Source organism: Opisthorchis viverrini (genome assembly GCF_000715545.1).
Source record: "Opisthorchis viverrini unplaced genomic scaffold opera_v5_221, whole genome shotgun sequence".
Classification (NCBI taxonomy): Eukaryota; Metazoa; Platyhelminthes; class Trematoda; order Opisthorchiida; family Opisthorchiidae; genus Opisthorchis; species Opisthorchis viverrini.
Window position 1 is genome coordinate 48,832 of NW_008751873.1, and position 23,451 is coordinate 72,282.

The window sequence follows — 23,451 nt, forward strand, 5'->3', positions numbered from 1 at the left end:
CGGTTGGTTCGGGAGAAATCCGTCTTCAGTTGGAGATATCAGGTTGCTGGAAATAAGGTGGTCTAGGATAGCTCGCTCCAAAATCCGTTCCCTCAACCTGCACGGCACGCTAGTGAGGCTTATAGGCCTGTGGCTGCCAGGCGATAGTCGGTCACCAGTTTTGTATATTGGCGTGACAATCGCTTCCTTCCAAGCTGAGGGAAGGCGACCTTCGCCAAGCGACTGATGAAACACCAGGTAAAAATTACTTGCCAGTGTAGAAGACGATTTCTTCAGGATCCTTGGATGGACCTCGTCGGAGCCCAACACCCAGAGAATGTTGAGCTTGTGCAAGAGTTGACGAATGCTATCCACCGTGAAGGGTAAGTTTGTTAGAGGCCGTTGGTAGTTAAACACTGTCAAGAGTGGATGTAAAGTGGATGCTGGTGCTGAGTACAGACACGCATAGTGTTCTCTGTAAGCCTCAGATACCACTGCTGGGTCATTTGTCGGTTCTCCGTTTCTGTCCCTCAAGGAGATGGCTTGTTTCTGCGGCGATGTCTCATGTACTTGAACAGTACGTCTTTGTTTTTTCGAGCGAGGTCCAGAATGTTGGCATGTTTACGTATGTTCCTTTGGCGGATTTCCGATTTATAGCCGATCCGCATTTTACGAAATGCCAACTAATCTTCTGTATCCCCTGTGGTCAACTTTTTGAAAAAGAGTTGGGATCTTTTTTCCAGAAGTCGCCGAATCCTTTTTAGCAGCCTGCGGTTCATCCGAGTGCGTGCTGGTGTTTTTGGGACGAACGTCGCGTCAGTCACGTGAAGTTTCGAGACACTGGTCCTACATAATTCTTCCACTGAGACTGGTCCCAATTTAACTTGCTCAAGAAAGATGCGCACTGCTGAGGAGTCTGCACGACATAAGTTTCCAAACCACGTTTTAGGTTCGGGATTTCTGGCCCAGTAGCAGGTGAAATCCAAGGTCAGCACAAAGTGGTCGCTATGTTGTAGTGGAGCGTTAATTGTTTCCTGACCAACGAAGTGTCTTTCGCCATTGATGACCAAATCCGGCGGGGATGGTAGTTGACCTGCGAAGTATCTGGTGAGTGCAACGACATGTTGAGCCCAAGCGCTCTGTTGTACGACTTCAATCAGCGCCGCTGCAAAAATTCCGTCTGATTCAACGCGCTGGAGCTCCATTCAGGAGTCATTTGGGGCGCTCAAATCACCCACCAGCAGGAGATGAGTAAAGTTGTAGTTGGAGGAGAGTTTCTCAAGCGTTTGTGCGAGGACTTGGTCATCTTCAGGGGGACTCGAAAGTCTACGGTAGACCACACCGAAAAGGAGAGAATCGGACTAACGCAGCAGGATTTGGACCTACATTGCATCGAAAAAAGGTGCAGTAGTGGTACCAGAGAGGATAATCGGGATTGGTAGGGCCGCATGTTAGTACAGAGCAACCCCACCAGCCCTCCCTCGTTTTGAGACAGCTCGAAAAATAGTGACCGCCTATCGAGACCTCCGCGTCAGAGACATTTGGTTCGAGCCACGCCTCTTTCAGTGCGGTTATGGACGGCTGTTCAAAGTAAGCTGACTGTTTATCATCACCGAATTTGTGGAAAACCTGAAGCAGGTTGTGGACAAGGATTCCAACACTGTCTGCCGCCCCCGAGGCAGAGGAGGCGAATGTTGAGTGACCAGGTAGGTTATCGGACTTAGTAGTTGTGCACCGGGTTAGAGTCCAAGGCTCCAAACGTGCCTCTGGGTCATTATCATCTGCTTCCTCTCTTGGTGGTTTCTGGGGTGCTTTTTGCTTGCGATGTTTTTTCTCCCAACGGGAGCCCGGTTAGCTTGGGTCTTTTAGCCCTGAGGGATGGATTTTTTCCCCAGGGGCGAAAAGTTCTACCATTGCCGCTTTAAGCTCTTTCAGCACCGCCTTTCTGGTGACCAGATTCGCTGTCGATCGAACATTTGCGGCAAATTTTGCCTTCCCGGATTCTTGGTTGTTTAGGTGCGGTTTGACCGGAAAGGCGTCTCTGTGAGACCTTGGGCGCTGAGTGGCCTCACCAAGAAGTAATGCTTTTGGTGACCTTCCAATGAGGCTCATTTTTGCTGAGGACTGGACCTTGAAGCCAGGCAGTAGTCTTCTATCTGCCGAAATGCTTTTGGTGACCTTCCAATGAGGCTCATTTTTGCTGAGGACTGGACCTTGAAGCCAGGCAGTAGTCTTCTAATCTGGCGAATCTTATATGCTTTCTTTGGCTGCAGTCGCTTTTCTTTCATGGTTGCGTGGACGCCCGATCCGCCGGCGAGCACCGTGGCCAACTGGATGTACGAGAGATCTTCCGGTTGGCTGTAGTCGCGTTTGTGGCTTTGGTTGTCGGGGTCTTTGGAGACAGTGGTCACAAGCAGAGGGCTGCTTTTGAAGGAGTGTGGCTGCAGATTGGCTCCGCTTCTTTTCCGCACACATCTGACCCACTCCAGTTCAGAGGCTTTGGCTTTGGTGCGGATTTCATGGTTGCACCTTTGTCGTCTGTTACGGAGATAAGCGTTGATAGGTCTACGTACTTTGGGCGGTGCTTGCATCACTGCCTTTGGTGGAGGAGGGTTCGTTGGTGGTCGAATAAAAAATGCTGCCGGAGACGCGGCCGGTTGCGTCGGCATGCTTTCCGGAGCATAATGGGCTATGACCACAGTCGGCCTGGCCGGGAGTTTAGGATCTACTGAATTAACGCCAAGCGGAAGTCTGCTTGCGCTTCTACTCTTGCTCAGCTTTCGCGCCTCCAGAGGGTGATCCTCAGATGGACGCCTGGTCAGTGGGTAGTCCTATTGTGTGCTGCCACCCTGCTCCAGGATCTTGTGCACGGCAGATGGAATGGAAAGAATGACAAAAGGCCCAAGTGTTCGCTTGCTTCTCTTCTGGCCTAACGATTCTGCGTGAAGCGACTGGTGATCAGGCTTATTTAGGGCACTACTAAGAAACGACTGTGCCAGGTTCGTTAGAGTGATTTTTCCGGCGGATGACCCCCAGTTTATCATCTGCTCTCCCTTAAGCGCCTGTCCATTAGAGACGCTTTGGCGGTCTTTATTACCGCGTCAGACTGCTATATGACTTTCTTCGCAGCCCGGCAAGACTCGCATAAAAAGCATTCAGAAATGCTAAAGACGGTGTAAAATCTGTTGGCCACACTAGGTACAAACAGAGCATAAGAAACTAGCACGCCCCATGGGGGGCGCAGGTAGTCCAGGGTATGGTTCAATTATCCTGAGATGTGGTTCATCATTACTGGTGTCCTGGCAGTAAAACGCCTATGTACCAGCTCCTTGTACAGGACGCTTTGCGTCATGAACAACAGTAATAAGTTTATTTGCCAACTTCCAGAAAACGTGCTAACTGGGATATGATCGGATAGTTCCAACCCGAACGCAGCAGACTACAACAAAACTGGGAAGAAGTTACAACCTGCGGGGCATGCTTATTACGCGTAACGTCATAGTGGTTGTGGGGACGGGAATGGGAAATGGATATAGAGGATCTACAAATGGGGGTCAATTGACCAGTTTTGCCTCAAAAATGCGGTTTCAATTGGAATCAGGCAGGCTCACTGATGTCTCTGTTGTGGAGAAGGCAGGCGTTAGGGGTCGCTTAAATGAAGAAATAGTGTCAATTCCCAGGGTCAAACGAACATCGTAAATGAAAGTAAATTTATGAAGGATGCAAACCGATATTGTAGCATAAAAGCAGGTAGGTTAGATTCGAACGGAAGGTTCAGATGGGTTAGAACGAACTCGTCTCAAAGGTGGTTGGGGCCAGGTGAAATATTCGTTAGTACTTGCAATTATAGGCGCACGTGAAAAAGAGGTTCTTTTCGGGATTTTAGAGAAAATAGTTGCGGGAATGCTGTAAAACTGGATATAGCAGTGGCATACCATCATTGCACTGACAAACCTTGGTTTCTGGATAGGCCGTAACGGTCGTCAAGGTTGCCACGATCGGAGAATCGTCACTTTTCAGTGGCAACCGGATCTGGGTTAGACGAAGAGATGCAGTGTCACGGATGATTTCCATTTGGGTGGAGGAACATTGTTTGTAGGCGGGAGAACAGCCAGATTGGATAAATAACGGTCGTATGGTACGTTGGGGCACCTACAGCCGAAGGTTGAAGCTTGGGAAGAGGGGGTATGAGGAGGAAATGGAATGGGAGCCGTAGCGCCTGGTGAGTGCCAGGAAGCATCAGAAAATACGGTGTCCAATAGAGGAAGCTTGAAAGGGTGTGACGTGCTAAATGAACCCGGGAAAGGGTGGATGTTTTGGTTGACCGAGAAATCAAGTCTAGCTGAGCCAGAGAAGGGCCTCGCTTTGGCGGCAGGTTTGGCTCGGCCAAAGAATCCATTCATAGGATTTCCGTTGTGCAAAAGGTGGGAATGTGAACAGGGACAGCAGACAAATAATAAGCGGTTGGGCAGTAGCTTCCGGAATGATGTATAAGAACCGTAGTTTAGTCGGAATCTACCAAATCAACGTTACAGAGGGGTGAGTGTATGTGTCATCAGCCACCGGGTCATTGCTGTTAGCCCCAAAAATTAACGGTGCTTTGTAAAATCAGCCATTAATTTCTAGATGTGACTGCTGTTATTAATGGAAATAGTGAGGAATTTACAGAGAACAGCGCGTGTTACATCTGGATTAAAAAGTGGATTTGGGGTGGTGCAACCCAATCAAAACAAAGGTGGCAACTCCATGCAGGTTCATGTTAGCCGTGAGTTTCACACAGTACCCCAAGGCTACCCCACGCATATATTTTTTAACTTAAAAAAACAAAGTTGTCATTCCTTTGCATTCCTTGATGTTCCCAGAAAAGTGACGACTGGCACAAGTCCGATCCACCTGCAGACAACGGTGCTCTTTTATGGTATTCATGGATTGAATGCCAGAATCGAAGCCACCAGTGATCGGCGACACATCTATGCTTTCGGGGGGTGGCGAGTATACGAGCGCACCGTAGTGCAATGTAATTGGATGATCCTCTTTGCAGTTAGCACCCGTCCACTATGTGAGGTTTTCATCACTCATGCACGCTACCAGTGTAACGGTGATAATACTGATGGATGGGCATGCAGATAGTATGTGTTGTTCTTGTAAATTCGCTTCGCGTCACTTGAAAAGGGAGATCTGTTGCGGAAGTTGTGGAGTCGCCTTGTAGCGTTTGCTCGGAATTAAGCAATACATGATTAGAGTAAACGCATATCCAGGAAAGTTCAAGAAGAGTTCAGGAGAAGATGGATGTCCAGTTTTTGTAATAAGATGCAAATGAGAGTTTCGCTTCCCCGTCCAATAGTCTGTAACGGGTCAGTTAGCATTTTCTAATAAATAACTCCGCAGCCAAAGCCTTCATCCTTTCACTAGATCTCCGGGGTGAAGAGTTGCCAAACAGTCATGATTAAGGTTTGTGCATTTGTAAGTGACCCAAGATACAAGATATTATATACAGTCGGGGGAAAGCCAGTCCAGTAAAATGGCTCATTCAATTGTAACAGCCACTGAAAGAGGCACGTCCAGGAAGCAAGTGAAACTGTAGCTACTCTTGGGCCATGAGAGTATAATGGAGATGTTGAGAACCCGTGAACGACGATGATGAATGACCATGAAGCATTGGTGTGAACCGCCAAATCAAGCAGAGGGCATCACATTGTTATGTGCAAGTGTGAATGAGCGAACCGCGGGACCAAACAAGTATTTCCTTCGCTGCGCATATTCAGACCCTTTCTATGATGTGCGAGCGCTCTGCGTGATCAGAGGACGCGGGATTGTTCTGAACAGTGAGGAAACATGTCGTCGGTTTGGGTGAGGTCTGCCAAATCTAGTAGAAACAGTGCACCAGATATTAGGTGGAGCTGACGGAGTTATTCAGGGGCCTTTTGTGAGTTGTTAACGATTGTGCACCTTTGTGTTAGTCTCCTCTGCTTACTACTCCACCCACTAATGTGTATCAAAGGGCACGGTAGCTCAACACAGCCCTTCATGGAGACAGGGAAATTATCACAACTGTATTTAGAGAGTAGCCAAAGAGGGTTCCACAAGATTGTGGCAGAATCTCCGTGAGGTGGCGAGAAGTGTCGAGTCAAAGATGTCCGACCCGGATTGGCTGATATGCTGACCAATCATAGCATGCCTCTGTTTAGTCCGTTTTCCGAACGTGCTACCCGTCCAAACGATGTGATGCTCGGTTACTAGGGGCGACTTGCCTCCGTGCGCTGCCAGGCTTGGATGGACTAGCAGTAAGTTGGCTGGGCGCAGAAGCTTTCGGCCTCAGGCAAGGAAATACAAAGAAGTCAACGGCGATGGGCGTGAAAACGATTACGACGGCGGGCTCTAGACACTCCCTGCAACAACTGCGGTGCAGAAAGTAGGCGCCTAATTAGGTCCAAAAAGTGAAGGTCCGTCCAGTAGGTGGGTAATAGGGTGATTTATAAACCGAATTTTTGAGTGGATAGTTGTCTCACTTGTAGGTCCACCTTAGACGATTCAACCCGGTAAGAGTACAAGCTAGGACAAGGCAACAGGACAGCTGCGAGGAGAATGGAAATTTGAAAGGCTTAGGGCCTTTATTCAAGAGAGTTTCCAATCTGAGCCGTGGCGCGAAAATCGGCTGGAATCTCACACCAAAATAGCCCAGCCCAAGAGACAATCGGCGAAGATGATATAGCAGTGTGGATGGTGCGGAAAGCAAGGACTAGTAGACGAGCGCTGCACATTTTAAACAGCAGCCCAGCATGTTTGCGAAGACCGTGTGGCGAATTCATCGCTTGATTCAAGAATGGACCTCACAAACTACTTAAAAATTGCAATTAAACATGATTTACTTTGGAAGGATCGGCGAACGAAAGGGCTCTAGCCACTTAGTGCCATGCATGCGAGAAATACTAAGTGCACGGGAAAACTTGACGCCTAGTTCTCTCACTTCGGGAATAGAGTTAACGGAGAATCCACTAAGAACAAGCCTCCCAGTAGGAAACCGGAGTTGATAAGGGAGTGCTTGGAATTTTGGGACGGCAAAAGGAAGGCAGGAGTTAGATGACTAGAAGGATAAAGAATTCATATGGGAAACGCCTCTGACAAATGTGTGCCAGCATTTGGATTGAAGACAATGTGCTACGACGGTGTATTCCTCGTGATTCTAAAGGGCTCATTTGTCAGTGCTAGAATTAGGCATAAGTTTGGTAATACGTATTAGCAGAAAAAACTTCTTAGGATCCACGGGAGGGCTTACGATCCTTCCTAATATTATGGCTAAGTGTGGTTTATCCTCTGGCCGAACGACAACCAGAAGCATAAGAGGCTCTTGTTGGAGCATTTAGACATAGTGATGATAGCACGTTGGCGTAAAAACGTCGGCCATGCTTTACGCTTCTCGGATTTTGTGGCGTAAGATCACAAAGGATCTAAGGGTGCCAAGGAAAAGGATGAATTAGCTCAAGGGAGAGGGTTAGGAGGAGACTGAGTACTATTCCAGCTGCAAGTGACAAAAGGATGGGCGTTATCGTGGAACTCCGGACAAACTGCGGTGGTGGGACATAGATAACCGTCAACACGTGCAACGCCCGGGGCTTAGAGACCACGCATTTGATACCGTGCAACCTTGGATAAGCTTTCGACATCAAGATGGACAAGCGGAGGCAAAAAGTGCAGAGGGGAATTTTGTTGAGACCAGATGGTCTCAAGAAGGTTGAGATAACCAACGATTAATTTGTTTGGATGAGATAGAGCCTTAGTGTGATGAAGGAGCGTGCATATTCAGTTAATCAAGATACTGGAGTGTAGAGGGTGCATGTATGAGAATCCGAGGATGAACGGCGGATTAGTTTCACATGCATAAAGCCAGAGTCGGTAGTTCATCACCAATAGCGGGACGTTCACGTCAGTTTCAGAGCATATAAGGCAGCCACCACCGTGGCGTTGAGAACGATTGGGAACAGAAGTTGGCGTATCCCCGAAGGGAGGTAAGAGCATTGGGCGTGCTAGGAGAGAGCCACATCACAGTGATGTATACGAAGGTCGTACAAGCAATGGGGTAGAGAACGAGAGTGTGGTGAAATTTAGCTGAACGATAGCGGGTGTTGATTAGAGGGATACAATTATTACTAGCAGATGAGTCCTCAAGGACGCACGGAATCGGGGCGTCCACACTAATGGTCGGAAAATAGGCTAAAGCATGAACTGGCACGGTCCAAATGCGGTGGACAAAAAAGCAGAGAAATTCCTCTATCCATTCTGCACCAAGAGGTTCGTATTCAATAAATACACTAATCTGCAAGTAAATGTGGTTTTCCGGGTGACTCGCCTGGAACCCAGCTAGATCTCTCGTTTATGATGCATTAGTTAGCAACGGAGTGTATTTTTCAGAATCAATCCCATTGTCATTCAAGTAGAACATAAGTTTGCAGGAAACGCTTACCTGACTGGCCCTAATAGGAGGGAACTGGTCGCGGATTGTCGAAGAATTTTCAGCGGCCTTATAAGTAGTCTATAACTCTTATACAAACTCCTTTACAGTCCAGTTATGAGCAGTAGTGATCGATACTTCGCTAAGTTTGCTGATACCACAGTTAAATAAAACGAGAGGCAGGGCAACCTGTCTAGTTTTTTTTACATGAGTTTACCAGCAAGGCCCTGGCTATCTTAGTTGCTGATTCAGTTTGCTAGATTGGAGGCCATAGAACAAGAGATAGAGAGTGCACCCAATTCTTCCCGACGGTGGAGTTCATAAGCCATCACCATCCAGGCAATTTTGTTCCTCCAGCCTGCGTCCACAGGTCTTTTGAAAAACCACCAGTCTACCGTTCACATTTTTGAATGAATGGGATCTTTTGCACTCACACTCCCGACTTGAAAATGTGGATTTTGTTTCGTTGCCGGTGGGTGTCCAGTTAGCCGCGGAGGGCATAACGGCCCCGAGTTACAGGCAACTGGCGCAGACGAAGGACAAGGAAAAATAAAAATTCGACTCATCTGACAATTCCTGAAAACCGTTTTGAAACTCTTGAAATACCAGTGAGCCGGACAAGCGTGGCATTTCATTCTTTGTTTTACAATTGGCTGACACTTATACCACCATCTGTCATTTTTAACAGAGGTTTTAGCACAACTCAGCCTGTTATGACCTGGCTAGTGTTTGTCAGTAAGTGGCTATGCAGTGGAAAGAAAGTGTAACCTGACGAAAGGTTTCTCATGGACAAGTGATGCTTGTGTGTAAAATTTTTTAGCCAAATGGAAAGTGTTAACTCAATGAATTGTTAAGACGGTGAAAGAAGCCGTTACCGAAATGCGAAACCGATAACTGACGTACTGCGCCTTCCACTCAGTCCCTCCCGATACCCTTGGCTACCTTTAAAATTAGATACTAATCGATGGATGTCTTGGGACCATGAGTCCGCAGTGCATGCTTACGTGAATAGATTAATATGCGCCTGTTTCACAAAAAACATGGGAAAAATGTTTGTCGGTGGGACGTGTTCGGATCGGCTCGCAATGAAAGCACACAACTGAGGGCGGAATGCATAGACGAACACAACTGCAGTCAACGTCATTTCTTCTCTGCCTGTACGTTGAGAGAAGCCGACTGAACCAAAAGTTAAGTGATTCATAGGAAAATCCTTCGCTGGATTAAGGCGACAGATCAGACAGATCATTCCGAGTGAGAATAGGCTCGACCTACTCCTCTCCAGCGCCGGTCTCCATTGGAGTTCCTCAAGGCTCCGTCTTGGGACCACTCCTGTTTCCGTTCTACGTCAACGACCTCCCAGAGGTTCTTGCGAGTCCACGTCTACTTTTTGCGGCGACTTGAAATCCTGGAGTTCCAATGCCAGTGCCCTCCAAATGGATGTGGGCGCTGCGAAGCAGTGGTCGTTGGACTGGCACCTTCCTCTGAATGACGAAAAGTCCATCCATATGTCGTTTGGAGGGGATACAGCGAATGCCTTTGTTATGCATGGTGAAAGAAGAACAGAAAACGTCATGTGGATAGATGCCAAAAAGGATTTGGCATTTGGGTCTCCTCAAACTTGTCCTTCTCACTGCATCATGAGAAACCGGCCCAAAAGGCCTCTGCCATTTTACGGATGATCCGGCGCACCTTCTCCCGTATTACTCGCATGGACTTCCAAATACTCTATGGGGCCTACGTCAGACCGCTCCTGGAGTACGCCAACCAAGTTGTCTACTCAGGACGCATGAAAGACGTCACCCTCTTTGAGCGTGTCCAGCGGGCCGCCACGAGAATGGTTGCCCGCCTCAAATCCGTGGACTACGAAACGCGTCTCGCGATGCTTGATCTCTTTCCCCTAGAGTACCGTCGCCTCCGAGGGGACCTAATTCTTATGCCCTGTTTGAACAAAGCTTGGCAAACAGGTTTTTTACCGTTGACCCAACAAACACCGGCGGGGACATAGTGAGAAAAGTTTCAAGCTCAGAGCACACACATGCATTAGACGAAATTTTTCTCATTTCGGGTAGTAGCTGCATGGAATGACCTTACTCAGACGGTTGTTCACGCTCCTTCTAGAACCCAGTTTAAATCACTGTTATTTATGCGAATCCTCGCGCTGGCAAGAATACTGCCCCTCGCTGAGAACATAAAGAGCAGTGCTACACCCTTTTTTCACTTCGCCTTTCAGGTCAACGACAGCCACTGACAGACAAGAAGCCGTCCTGGGCGCCTTTCAGGTCAACGACAGCCACTGACAGACAAGAACGAAGCCGTCCTGGGAATCTTGAGCAAAAGCCTCGGTCCTTAGTATCAATCCGTAAATCCGTGAATCCGTGAATCCGTGAATATACCATCTACCGTGTTGGATTTTTCCGACACATCCTTGGATAGATTTCTGTTCATAGAAGAGTCTTCTGGCGGAGATACGGAAACTACCTCGATTGCCTTGGTTGTATACTTTTTAGTGAACCGTTCTGTTTTTATACCCGATTGTGAAGGTAGGCTTTGTTTTTCCGAGGTATTGCTGAAGGTTGAACGCAGTCAGCCAATATGAAACTTGAGTGCTGTCGCTTTCTTCTTCAAATGTTTTTTCTAATTTTGTTAGTCTTGTATGGATTCGTGAGCACAGTGCGTGGAATCGATTCGTGCACGGAAATTACGGAAGCCGCACAAAGGGACGCGATCACATACCTCCCTGGCTTAAGCGAGCAGCCAAGTTTCAAACAATATTCTGGGTATCTGAGTGGTGAAACTGACAACATTCAGCTTCACTACTGGCTGGTTGAAGCTACCCAGGCTCCTGACGAAAAACCTTTACTCTTGTGGCTGAATGGAGGCCCAGGCTGCTCATCTCTCGGCGGGCTTATGACGGAAAATGGCCCGTTTACTGTGAGTGACATTTTCACTCCATAATTTCGTTGAAAGTCTTATAGGAAAGATGTTTGGCCTGTCGTAAATTCCAAAACAGGATAATAGCTCTATTAGTTTTCTTTCACACAATTAGGCCGCTGGGGCTGCTCGATCACCATCACGGTGTTTGGTAGCACGCTCCTGGACATTCGGCGCATGGCTTGGTTCACAGATTTAGGATGTTTGTGTAAAACTTTATATTTCATGCATTTGGACTGAAACGAATATCGCGTCTACCCCGTACATCTAGGTTGACTTCGATAAGTACTTTTCGGGTGTTTATCCGCTTGCCTATCAGCACACCTCTGTATAGTGTTTCGTTTGTATATGCTGTTATCATTGGAAAGTTACGTCCTGTAGTAGCTTTCTTCGCTATGTACATTTCTGAGCCTAGGATTCCATGCCTTGAGCGATATTCCTGGCGCACGAGATTATTGTCACAGATATGTTTAGTATTGGCCATCGGGGTTGTGTTGTGCCTCGGTTATATTTTAGGTGTATTGGTCACCCTTGGAAATTTAGTGAGTTTCTTCAAGCCTCGCTAGATTAGTTATTTTTTTGTTTTCAAACGCGCGAAGGTATTAGGGCTAGAGTTGGTTTATCTTCGAAAACTGTGTCGATGTATCCGAGACGTCGCTTGGGTCTGCTTGGAAGCTAGGATCAATAATACAGAGGTACGACATGATTTTCAGGAAGATAACTCCCTCGCTAGGCCAACTGGCTCAGTGCATAGTTCGCCCCAGTTGAGCTGTGTTTTATATGCAAGAGGACCATTACCCTCACAGACTCCTCTTCGTGCATTCATGTGTCCAGTCAAGACTGCCCAGGGACTGTCAATCCGTGGCTTCATAGCCCTTAGCAGTTAACTTAGTTACGTCTGGTAACAGCCGTCTTTCTAGAAGGAGACCCGTTTTAAGACTACCAAATGTTTGGTGACCTTTGGTACTTTGATACATGGTTGATAACTGAATAGCTGAAGCAAATTCAGTAGTTTGATGAGGTGATGGGGCGTAGGAACTGCAAATAAATCGTAGTTGTTGGGGAAACTTCCGAGACTTGTGAAACATGATATCAAGTCAAACGCGCTTGATGGCAATACGTTTAATTCCCACCCAGGGCTGAGTACGGATCATTCATCATGAGTGAAGGGATGATCCTGAAGTACCGGCGTACTGCGAGCGTATTGTCTAGAAAACTGACTTGGGCAAACCATACAAGCATACAACCATGAGAGCATTTTTTACACAAAGCATTGGGGTGATTTGGTCCATATGTCTGGTGTCACGGTAGGTATCTAGAGTAGTTTCAAGGTGGCTCCTCTGATTCGAGATATATTATCTGGGATGCTTTCGTAAGAGAATCGTGGTACTAAAGTAGTAACATCCGATCTCTATCCCCACTCGCCGTTTATGTCGGTGTTCATTAATCATATTTAGCCGAATTCTTTCAGCCTGTTACAGAGCTTGTAAAATAAACAACAAAATGTTCAGTAAGTTTGAAGTAAGTTTTTCCTGCGCTCCATTTAATTTAGGTGCCTGTTGGAAGAAGCACAGAAATGTGGCTTTCATTCGTGGTAACATGTAAAACTCTTTGGTTTACTGTGAGTTTGTGGTTTTTTATCGGATTTTCAAATCCATTAAGTTTAATCAGTGGGGTTGGACACCAACAAACTCTATTTCTTTGAGTATAAAAACAACAGGGTAAATTGTAAATTCACGAGTTTTTGGTTGGTTTTACCCGTTTCGTCGGACTCATCGTGCGAAAAGATCGTTTCAATCTATGTTGAAGTACATGAACAGAGAGAATATTGTACTTATTTTTGACGCGCATTTTTCATTGTGAAACGTGCTACCAAACTTTAGGTAGTTTCTCTGTCCTGTCGCTTTGGACGCAAAACTTTTGTTCTCGTGCAATATCCGACACAGTTTTCAGGTTATGCATTCGTGATTTACGGAATATAGGCGACACGAAACACTCTGAACACCTTTGTTTGAGCTATTGTTCTATTCTGATAAGCCAGGAAGCAATGTACGTCTGTTTCATCTCTTATTGGACGCATCAGCAGCGTGCGCTTATTGAAGCACTTATGTACCACCTGCTGAATAGCGTGGACGTATTCTATCACTCCAATTACTGATAACTTGCTGTAATTTTGTGTTCTCAGCTGTCATAACCTGTTGTAAGCTTCTGATTTTCTGGTAATTTCGCAACACTTGTCACTTGTTTGTTACCATATGGGTCTTATAAGTGGCGATGACGTCATAAAACCCGACGTGATCGCAGCTTCCCAATCCCTTCTGATAGGCCTCCTTTAACCGAAACGTCTTGTTATGTCTTTTGAATCTTACACCTGCTACGATCATGAGTTTCCTGACATCTATTTTCGGAAAGGACTGGTAAATTGCTTACGTTAAATTTGATTTTTTACTTTTACTTCATTCCCTTTTAAGGTAAGAAAACAAGGGGTTCTGGAAAACAATCCATACTCATGGAACCGAGTAAGTCGCTGTTAGATTTATGTGTTAAGTCCGTCTACGCGTATGTGGATTATATTGACCACGTCATTTTTTACCTGGGGTCATATACTGGCAAGCAGTTTCAACCGCTAGTAAACAGTGTGGGTTTATATCCGGCCAAAGATTAGAATGCTCAAAACCCTAAAAGTTTTGCGTCAATATATCTACTCACAATATGCTGCTTTCTGTTCGTTGTGAACTCGGAGGTTGTGGGGTTTTTGATTGTACTACAGAGGTATTCACAATTTAAAATGGTTAGACATATACCTAATAAAACGAAGGTGCATAGACTAAACTCTAATGTTAAGTAGATTTTTATGCTGGGTTTGTTGCTGCTTTAACTCAGAGTGTTCATGACGATGTCAGTATCATGAAGATTCAATCTCCAAAATGAGCCTCCTCAAAGGGAGTATTTTGACGGAAGTCATTTTCTCAATGACGTAAACAAAGTGAAACAATTCAAAGAGCCAAATACAACACAATACATGGTTCATGGAAAGATGTTCGTTTCCGTAGTGGCACTCATGTTGTTTGACAGGCAACAGGATCGTTGATATCACTTATAGGGTTCTCTCTGATTTGATCAATCCTGAACAACGGATAAACGTGAAAATACGTCGGGGCCTATTATTAGCACAATATGATGTTTCCAGAACAAACTCGGATTAAGCGTCTATTTCTAAATTTTATAATCACTTTGAGATGTGTGTTTGCATCCAACCATGACTAGTTTTCTTTATGAAGAAAAAAGTCTTGGTGAACAATCCAAATAACAAAATACGCTCATTTGCAAACAAATTAGGTTTTTGCAGGAGACTCACCTGGAACCCAGTTTGACCTCTCGTTTGTGATGTTTCCACGTAGTTTTGGTTAGTAAAACAACATAGGCCGGTCGAGAAGGCGAGAATTGTGTCTTTGTATTCAGTCTCTGGTGTACTCTGTGCGCGCTGATCATGTCCTCTTGTTTAGTGACGAAACGTTCACAAGTTAATTGCCAAACTCGGTGAACAGATCAACACCAACCCGATGAACAACCAAATTCACTAATCTTAAAGCTGATGTAGATCAGTGTTAGACCGCCAAAGTTCGCTTAATTACGCTCCCTGTTCAGTAGTTATGAATGAAGCTTGTGACATTTAATGAACTGTGGTGGTCCACTGTCAGCTGCTCCACTAGCTAAGGTCATTTTCATGTCATTGTTGAAAGCCAGGCCTTCGCGTACACCTATGTTTTCTTAAGCCTAAGCCAGACAAACGGGGAATATATGTCATCACAAGGGTTGACCTAATTACGATGGGTGCTCGTATATAATCCTTTAATGTAGTTCTGTTCTTGATTTGACGTGAGTTCCGAGTGGAGAGTATAACGCTATCAAATTACAACATATGAGTATACTCTTGAGTGTACACGTGAGTATACTCATGTGAATCTGTTGCAATCAGTGATTCAGTTTCAGGGTTATTCGCAACTGGCATAGTTTTCTGGACTTAATTGCGCATGCCGTTTATCCTTGGTGGTTTTTTCTAGTGGTCTATTTGTTGAGGCCATAAACGTGACTTGACATTCTAAAAGTTGTCCGATAGGGCAGTTGGTTCTTGAAACTGATGATGTAAACTTCATCGATCTGGGAGGGTTGTTTTATGTAGTACTACCGTAATATATTTCAGATGGGCCAGGGGATAAATACCTATACGTGTTGGTAATGTGAGGATATTTTAGCTTTTTGTGGAGATTTCGTCCTGCAAGTCAAGCCAATCTGTGCTGAAAAGCCAAGAAGCACTGTACAGCTGTTTCATCCTCAATGGGAATCATCAGCAGTGCGCATCTCACGAAACTCCGGAGAGTCTCGAACCCGCGACCTCTTGGCTTTGATCACTTAACCATTCAGCCACGAGCGGCTGATCAGCAGTGTGATTAACTCTCACTTAGACAGGATACAGCGCCGCTCATTCTTCAATCACGGGATCCACATCACGCGGTTGACTGGCTCCTCGAGCAACGACTTCTCAGAGGAAGTTTCATTCATCGGGTGAAGTTTATTCTTCCAGTGAGCTACTTATAGATTGTTGGTACTGTGAGGAGATTTTGGATTTTTGTGGAGATTTCGTCCTGTAAGTGAAGCCAACTTGTGCTGAAACGCCGCTGATCAGCTGATCAGCCGGTCGTGGCCGAATGGTTAAGTGTTCAGACTACTAGCCAGGAGGTTGCGGGTTCGAGACTCTCCGGAGTTTCGTGAGATGCGCACTGCTGATGATTCCCAATAAGGATGGAACAGCTCTACAGTGCTTCTCGGCTTTTCAGCACAGATTGGTTTCACTTACAGGACGAAATCTCCACACCTATATGTGTACCGTGACCACTGTATTTCTACCTCTTTGCTTTGCTTCTGTTCGTAGTGTCAGCTAATGATCCCCCAGGACATTGGTCGTTTTGAAGTATCATTCTAATTTGACCCGGTTAATCAGGTCATACGCTCTCTTTAAAGCATAGCTTCTTGACTCTAATCAACGAGAATTCGTTCGCCATTCCTGTGGCTAGTGTGAATGCAAGGACCATTAATGGTAACACCCTTGCAAGCATGTGGGTTTTCTGTGAATTCTCACGGGTGATCCATGGTTGACACTGACAGTTAATCGTAGTTTGAGAGGCGTACAATTCTCAACGTCGTGTGAGAAAACATAAGCTATGGTGGATTTTCTTGGAGAGACCGTGCTTCTATTGACATTTTTTGAAATGCAAACTAATCGGCTGCAGGATCATGTCGGTCACCAGTAATGCTGTCAATTAGAGTGACGATGTTTCGTATTCTAGCGAATTACTGCCACTTAAAGTGGTGAAATAGTGAGGGAAAATTGTATCATTCATTGAATAAAAAATGACTGGTATTGTTAATAACATGGATAGAATGAAGAACATTGACCATTTCAATAGAATCGCTAACTTGGTTTATCGGCAGCTGATATGGCTTGAACAAATTCCAAACTATTTAGACTGCTTCCGAGTCATACACGTTCACATTTTGGCATATATGGGTAGTTTTTTGCAGGCTTTTGACAGTTTCAGAATATTTTAAATCCATTCGATTTCGATGTATTTACATTCCACAGTCGTCGGCCATATTTAGCCTTTACTTGCCCTAGGTACATGTTGATGTCATGCTTAATTCTAGTCAGGTTAGAACCTCCCTCTGCGTTTGCAGTTTTCCTATAATAACCAGTGTATCAATATATTTCATCCCTCAACGAACAATGACAGTGCAGATAGTGTGGAAAAGAACACGTGCCATTAGCGTAGAATGCGCTAATAGATGAGAGCTTTTGTGTTCGGCGGACGTTTTCCCTAAACTCTTCCTGTCAAATTCTGGTAACCTTAACTTTGGAAAAGCGAACGTTACACCGTTTGCGGCCGAAGAATTCCTCGAAGAAACAGTTTCGACTCGGCTGTACGTAGCTTAATAAAAGCACAGCTTCATTAGCACAGGAAATTTGTACGATACACCGCGAAATAACACTGTTTACGTAGTGTGGTTGACTCTGATACCCTCTGTTGGCTGTCCTGAAGTCGTTATGTAAAACCGTTTTCAGGTAGCGTACAGTCAACATTTTGAATGACTGTTGCAGCTTCTCAGTTCCGTCACCCTAGCGGTGTGAGTTCACAGGTACTAGGACTGTTCAGGGTTTTGAAAGGATGATCTAAATTCCCGAAAACCTTGAAAAAGAACACGGGTTTGCGTATCCTGTCAGTATTGTGTTTTGATCCCTGTTATCTGAGTCGTGTCTATTTAACGGTCTATAAACCTGATTTGGTAGCTGTTAAAAAATTTCGATCCACATGTGCCACCGAAGTGTGGGCTGGATATAACAGGAGAAGGTATATACTTCCAGTTTGTCTGGTTGCTGTGTCACGACTGATAAACATTTTGATACAATGCCGAGAAATGATCGGCAGAATGATTTGGAAATTCACTCTGAACTTCAGCTGAATTTCTGTGAAAACCAAACGAAACATGGGCGGAGATGTTTTCAACACCTGCGGTGGTTATAAGATGTTCACGGTTAATTTTGCGTTCGAAATAGAATAAACCAGATTGACAATTTCTTGTACTGTCACCGAGATCAAAACTACATAGGATACTGCTTGTAGAAAACGATTGGTATTTCGACGTAATTTACTCTCATTATATTCACTCGTACCCCGTAATTGCTTCAATTTTCTCTGGTTTGCTGCAAAAAAAAGTTTTTAATAAAAACAGATGCGATACTTGTTTTGGTCAAGCTTTGTTCTGTCGTGCAGACCTACAGTTTGGGACTCAGTAGACGATGAAGTGTGCATGACAGTTGTTACCGTACATGCTACATTTTGTTTACAGTCACTCTTCACACACCAAGCATCCATTTTGAAGGGAGCATGAAAAATGGACCAACACCAGTGAAATACTGGTGTATGTATAATGACACACTTGATTACGCCCTCCTATCCTTTCCGGATTTCTCAGTTCGCCAATGTTCTGTATTTGGAGTCCCCAGGGGGTGTCGGGTTCTCCTACGTGAAAGACAGAAATTTGACTACTGATGACGATTTCGTAAGTTTTCAGACATTCCATGGTTCACAACTTGTTTTAAGATATCTTTGGCTTTCTATTCTGTTTTCTGTCATGCGTGATCTCTCGGATTTTGTAGTCATGCAGCCCGTTTTAAAATTCTTCTAGTAAGGCTAATGATTTGATTGAAAACTGGTTTTGTCGTTTTTGGAGCTCACCAGCCAGGTGCACTCTCTGAGTTTCCGACAACTTAAACCGGAACTGGATGCAATTCGCGAAACACTCACATGCACACCAGTTTGGGTTTAACGTGAGGCCTCAGTGAATTGCAGCAGAATCTCCCGTTGATGACACCTGGGTGTACTGAAAACTTATCAGTGATACGTCCTGAATCTCGAATGTCGTGCCAACTGAAATATGAGGCGACCTTTTACCAGCACATCGGTTGAAGAACATCTTAAAAAAGAGGTTCAGCTGGATCTGCTGGTTCAGTTCACTGTAGAAACCAGATTGGTTTACGAGTGAGCGTATTTTATGTATTTCTAATAAGCTCTTATTTGATGGCGTTTGCACTATTTTTATGATGGTAAATTGAAAAGCCTCTCCATTTTTTCGAAACCTAGACTGCAATAACAAACTACCACGCGCTGCTGAACTTCATGGAAAGGTTCCCACAGTACAAAGGACGCGATTTTTACATCACTGGAGAAAGCTATGCTGGGGTGTACGTCCCTTTGTTGACTCTGCGTTTGTTGGATAACAATTTCAAGGACTTAAATCTTAAGGTAAGTTATCACATCCTCCATCTGAAACCCAAACAAGTCTTCTGTTTGGCCATCCAGATGTCTGCGCGTAGTTACAGAATTTTGAGACCGTTTTTGAAGCTTCGGGTGGAACAACCAAAGTTTGGATAGTAACAGGAACACCACTAAATTGGCTCTAAAATTAAAGTTAATCCACCAGTTACTTATATAACACAAAGGAAATGTTGCGTGTACAATCCTGGAAAGCAACCCCCAAAAGTTGGTTTTTAAATGCACATGGATAAAGACCATGTTGGGTTGAACTAAGTATGGTAACAGGTTGCCAGCACGGATAAAGCCTAATGATATTCGTATTGCAGTGTATTATGGTGTCACTCTGAAATAGTAAGCTTTCTTGAAGATGGCAACTTAGCCACGGTAAATTCATCTCAAACACTGTGAAACTGAATACAGGGGACAGATTTATTTCGGTATCTGAGGTAAAACCTATTTTTCCCTAAGAAAACGTCCATAAAGTTGAAGTACTACAGATTGAGTGTGTTTTAAGCCTTCGGGAAACGGTAGCAGTGTAGAAATGCCTTTTCATGAGCAACTTATTGGTTTTCATCCATTTGCTTCTCTATCTATCTATTCATCTATGTACAGTAGCACATTGGTGAAATAATAAATCCTGTTATGGTGAATTTGGTTTTATATCCTTTCATCTGGATTTTGCAATTCTTATTGAGCGAGCTACATCTGTCTTAACCTCATTTTTCGTTTCTTTCTGAATTCAAGCGTTTACTGGTAATGTCAGGAGGCTTGAAAAACTACTTGGAGATTTTACTCTTTACTTGAAGCCAATCTCACAGGAAAAGTCGAGAAGCACTTTTCAGCGGTCTTGCCCTTACTGGTAATCATCAGTGGTGCGCACCTCACGAAATTCCAAAGTCTTGAACCCGCGAATTCTCGGCTAGTAATTTTAACACTCGGCCGTTCGGCCACAAGGGGCTGGTTAGCAGTGTAAGTAGATCGCACTTAGACAATTGGAACAATCTACAATTAGCTCAGTGAAGCTTACATCTGAGAGCTCGCCATTCGAGAAGCCAGCTGTCACGTGTGGCTGCATGATGTGGATCCTATTAATCAAGGTTGGGTGGTGTTACATTCTGTCTAGGTGCAAGCCAGTTACACTGCTGACTAGCCGCTCGTGGCCGAACGTTCAGTTTAGCCGGGATGTTGCGGGTTCGAAGCTCTGGAATTTCTGGTGAGTCCCAATAAGGGTGAAACAGCTGTATGGTGCTTCTCGGCTTCCCGGTCCAGGTTGGTTCCACTTACAGAACGAATTCTTCATCATCTTCACGCTACCAACAGAGGCTACAGTTATGTAACCTTCCTTGAAAATAGTGCTACTCAGATGAGTAGCGCAGGAAGCTAGGCACTTCTAATTTTGCTGTCCAGTAGTTTTCCCACGTTGAGTGCGCAGTATAGTCTGTAGAACTCTAGAGATGGTGTCGTAGTGTACCATTCGAACAAAGAAGTTGCTTCAAAGTTACTACATTAAATTTGGCTTCTATCAGAACAAACCAAAAATTAAATTCTAAACCGATTGTCAAGCTCAACTCAACTCAAAGTGTCAGATTTCCATGGAAACCTTTATAAACGGACCTGCATCAATACAGGGCTGAGCTAATTATCCTCTTGTGACGTTTCAGTGTATACTCAAAGATATGAAAATATCCGCGCTTGAAAGTTATCACTAACTGGTGAGCAAATGGTAGTATCTATATTGACTTCGATTCCTTCAGGCGGTTTTCTGCGTGTGCCGAATTTGACCTAATTTTCCCTTTTGGATTTGTGAGGCATTGCGTAGTTACTTTTAAAGAATGATTTTCAGTTACTTTCCTCTCTCATTGTTTATTTCTAGTGGGTCAGGGGATAACCGCTCGCAAAGTCTGGCTCACATTCTAAGAGCACCAGGTAAACCCACAGAATTACTAAGTGAGGGGACTATCGGTAGACGTTGGGCAAGTCATATATACTTGTCTTGAAAAGCTTGTTAAGAAACTACTCGTTCCAATTTTCGCATTGATTTGTGTGCGAATCTTCAGGAAGTGAAAGACAACCAAGTTAGGTGGTTTGATGGTAGTTCTATTAAGGACTTAAATCAATGGCACGACTTCCGTTCTACCGTTTCTGATAACCTACCATACCAATAAGGAACAGATTTTCTATCACGGTATCACTGTAAACAACACAACAACACGCTTCATATCCATGATATAAACAAGTTAGTTCAGTGCACTGATTCACTTTGGTATGAATGTGAAATCGAAAAACGACCGTTACGAAATTATAAACTATGGTCTAGCTCTAAGGCTCAAGTGTACCAGGATGTTTGTTGGTTGATGAAATTGGAGAATTCACGTGGCCTTGCTGTAGGTAGAACATTTATCATGGAACAGTTAGTGGCAAAATCACGCCGAGCACTGTGGTTATTCGTTGAGGAGACTAATAACCAGGTGGATGTTGTCTGGACGATGTATTTGTTTACCTTGTGCTTTATTTGCGATTTTCGTCAAACGAGATGCATCAAAAACTTCAGCATTCTTAACATGGACTTTGGCAAACTTGAAAAGTTATCTACTTTGGGGCATGGGCAATTACAATAACTCTCCACCTTGGTTTAACCTCCGAGAATCCGAGCAACTTTGTTGCAACGCTTATACAGCTAGTGTTTACACACAGAGAGAAAAACCTCCGAAAAAAGTTCGAAGTTTGTCATTTGCCGGTCTTTTTGCCTGAGTGAGATAAGGGACTTTGGAAAAAACAGTGTGTCTCTTCATTAAAAACGAAAAATGTGTTTGACGTGGAGGGTGAGAAGGCGTAAATGGAGGGATAATACTTCCTCTCTCATCAGTCGTCTACATAAAACGTGCATATTTATGGGGGGGGGGCATAGAAGGCGGACAGATTCATTTAATACGGGACTGAATTGTGGTTAGTATCATGGTTAGAGTCGACAGCTTCCTTGTATTCACTGAGGTTTCACCGAATGCCATTCGAATTGCGCAGTACGACGAGGGTTGAGTGAATGAGGTCAACCAAGTGTCGCATGGTTTGAATGCACTTGTCATTGTATAAAAACTAGTCGTGCGATTTAACTGCCGTCTCGATGACTGTTACGTTACGCATTACGCTGAGTAGGTGGTTTGTTAACTGGTCGTTCGTTCATTGTGAAAGACACTTGTCCGTTCACCGCGGCTGCACATGTACTGCCAATTGACATGAGTGGCAGACAGGTCGGGCAACTTGGGTTTAGTGATCTGTAGTTTTAACCCTCAAATAAAGCTTGTCATATTAATTTGGGCGACTGATTTGGCTGGACTTTGTCTGCTGGTCAACCCCTTTAGTATGGGAAAATGTGTGATCACTTCTGAAAGCCGAGAAAAAAAATTCCACCTGCGACTGTTACAACAGGGAGAAACTTGGGTTGCGCAGTAGGGTGTACTTTTGAAAATTCCTCTATTATTAGCTCGCCCTTGGTGAAGATGTTTCAGCATTGATGAAATAGCTTCTTCACCCACTTACCTTTTTAAATATCTGGCACAGTTTTGGAGCGATTTGAGTATTGGTAAGTCCACGTTGTCCTTCAGTAAAAAATTCACTCAGATGTACTATCTGAGTCCGTTTTTATCAACACCTCTAGAATTACTGCTCCTCTGTTCAACCTGTCCTAACCATTGAACGGTGGGTTTAGGTGACATGGAGAATAAATGAAAATCTTGTTTGGGAGTGAAAGTGAGAATAGAATCAACGTGGCGTTTTGTATTGTCGCGTCACCCGCCATACTATGGGTAATAAAACCAACCCCAAGAGTGGACTTTGAAAGGTGCGTCATGGAGACCGTCAATATACTTTCACGAATTATATTCGAAGATAAAACGAAAATTTTTGGTTCATGGGGGAATCGAGTCATTTAACAGAGCTAGTAAATTACCTACGAGTGTATTTTCTCTGATAACAGCAACAGGAGTTGTCAACCGTCTCGTGAACTTTCACCTCGGTGTACAGTGCCAAAAAGTGTTTGCAGCGAACTTCTGCCTTCCGTCAGTTATACGGCAAGCTTCAAGCGGTTTGCGAAACAGTGAGGGGCTGAATGGGCCACCGTTTCACTTCACCAATTGGAATGTTTCTTTAGCAGATTTGTTCTTGAGTGAATTTTACGTGTTCACCGTATATATATATATATATATATATAACATCACTGTT

General features: G+C 44.5%; 1 protein-coding gene across 1 annotated transcript in view; it reads left to right on the plus strand.

Annotated features, from left to right (window-relative positions):
* Positions 1–23,451, plus strand: part of T265_08401 (hypothetical protein) — a gene marked incomplete at both ends in the record, with an annotated part of 71,453 nt that overhangs the window by 29,174 nt on the left and 18,828 nt on the right. The window contains 4 exons of the mRNA XM_009174197.1: positions 11,012–11,359; positions 13,831–13,878; positions 18,392–18,478; positions 19,060–19,221. Coding sequence (XP_009172461.1) covers positions 11,012–11,359; positions 13,831–13,878; positions 18,392–18,478; positions 19,060–19,221 — 645 coding nt within the window. The remainder of the gene's footprint in view (positions 1–11,011; positions 11,360–13,830; positions 13,879–18,391; positions 18,479–19,059; positions 19,222–23,451) is intronic.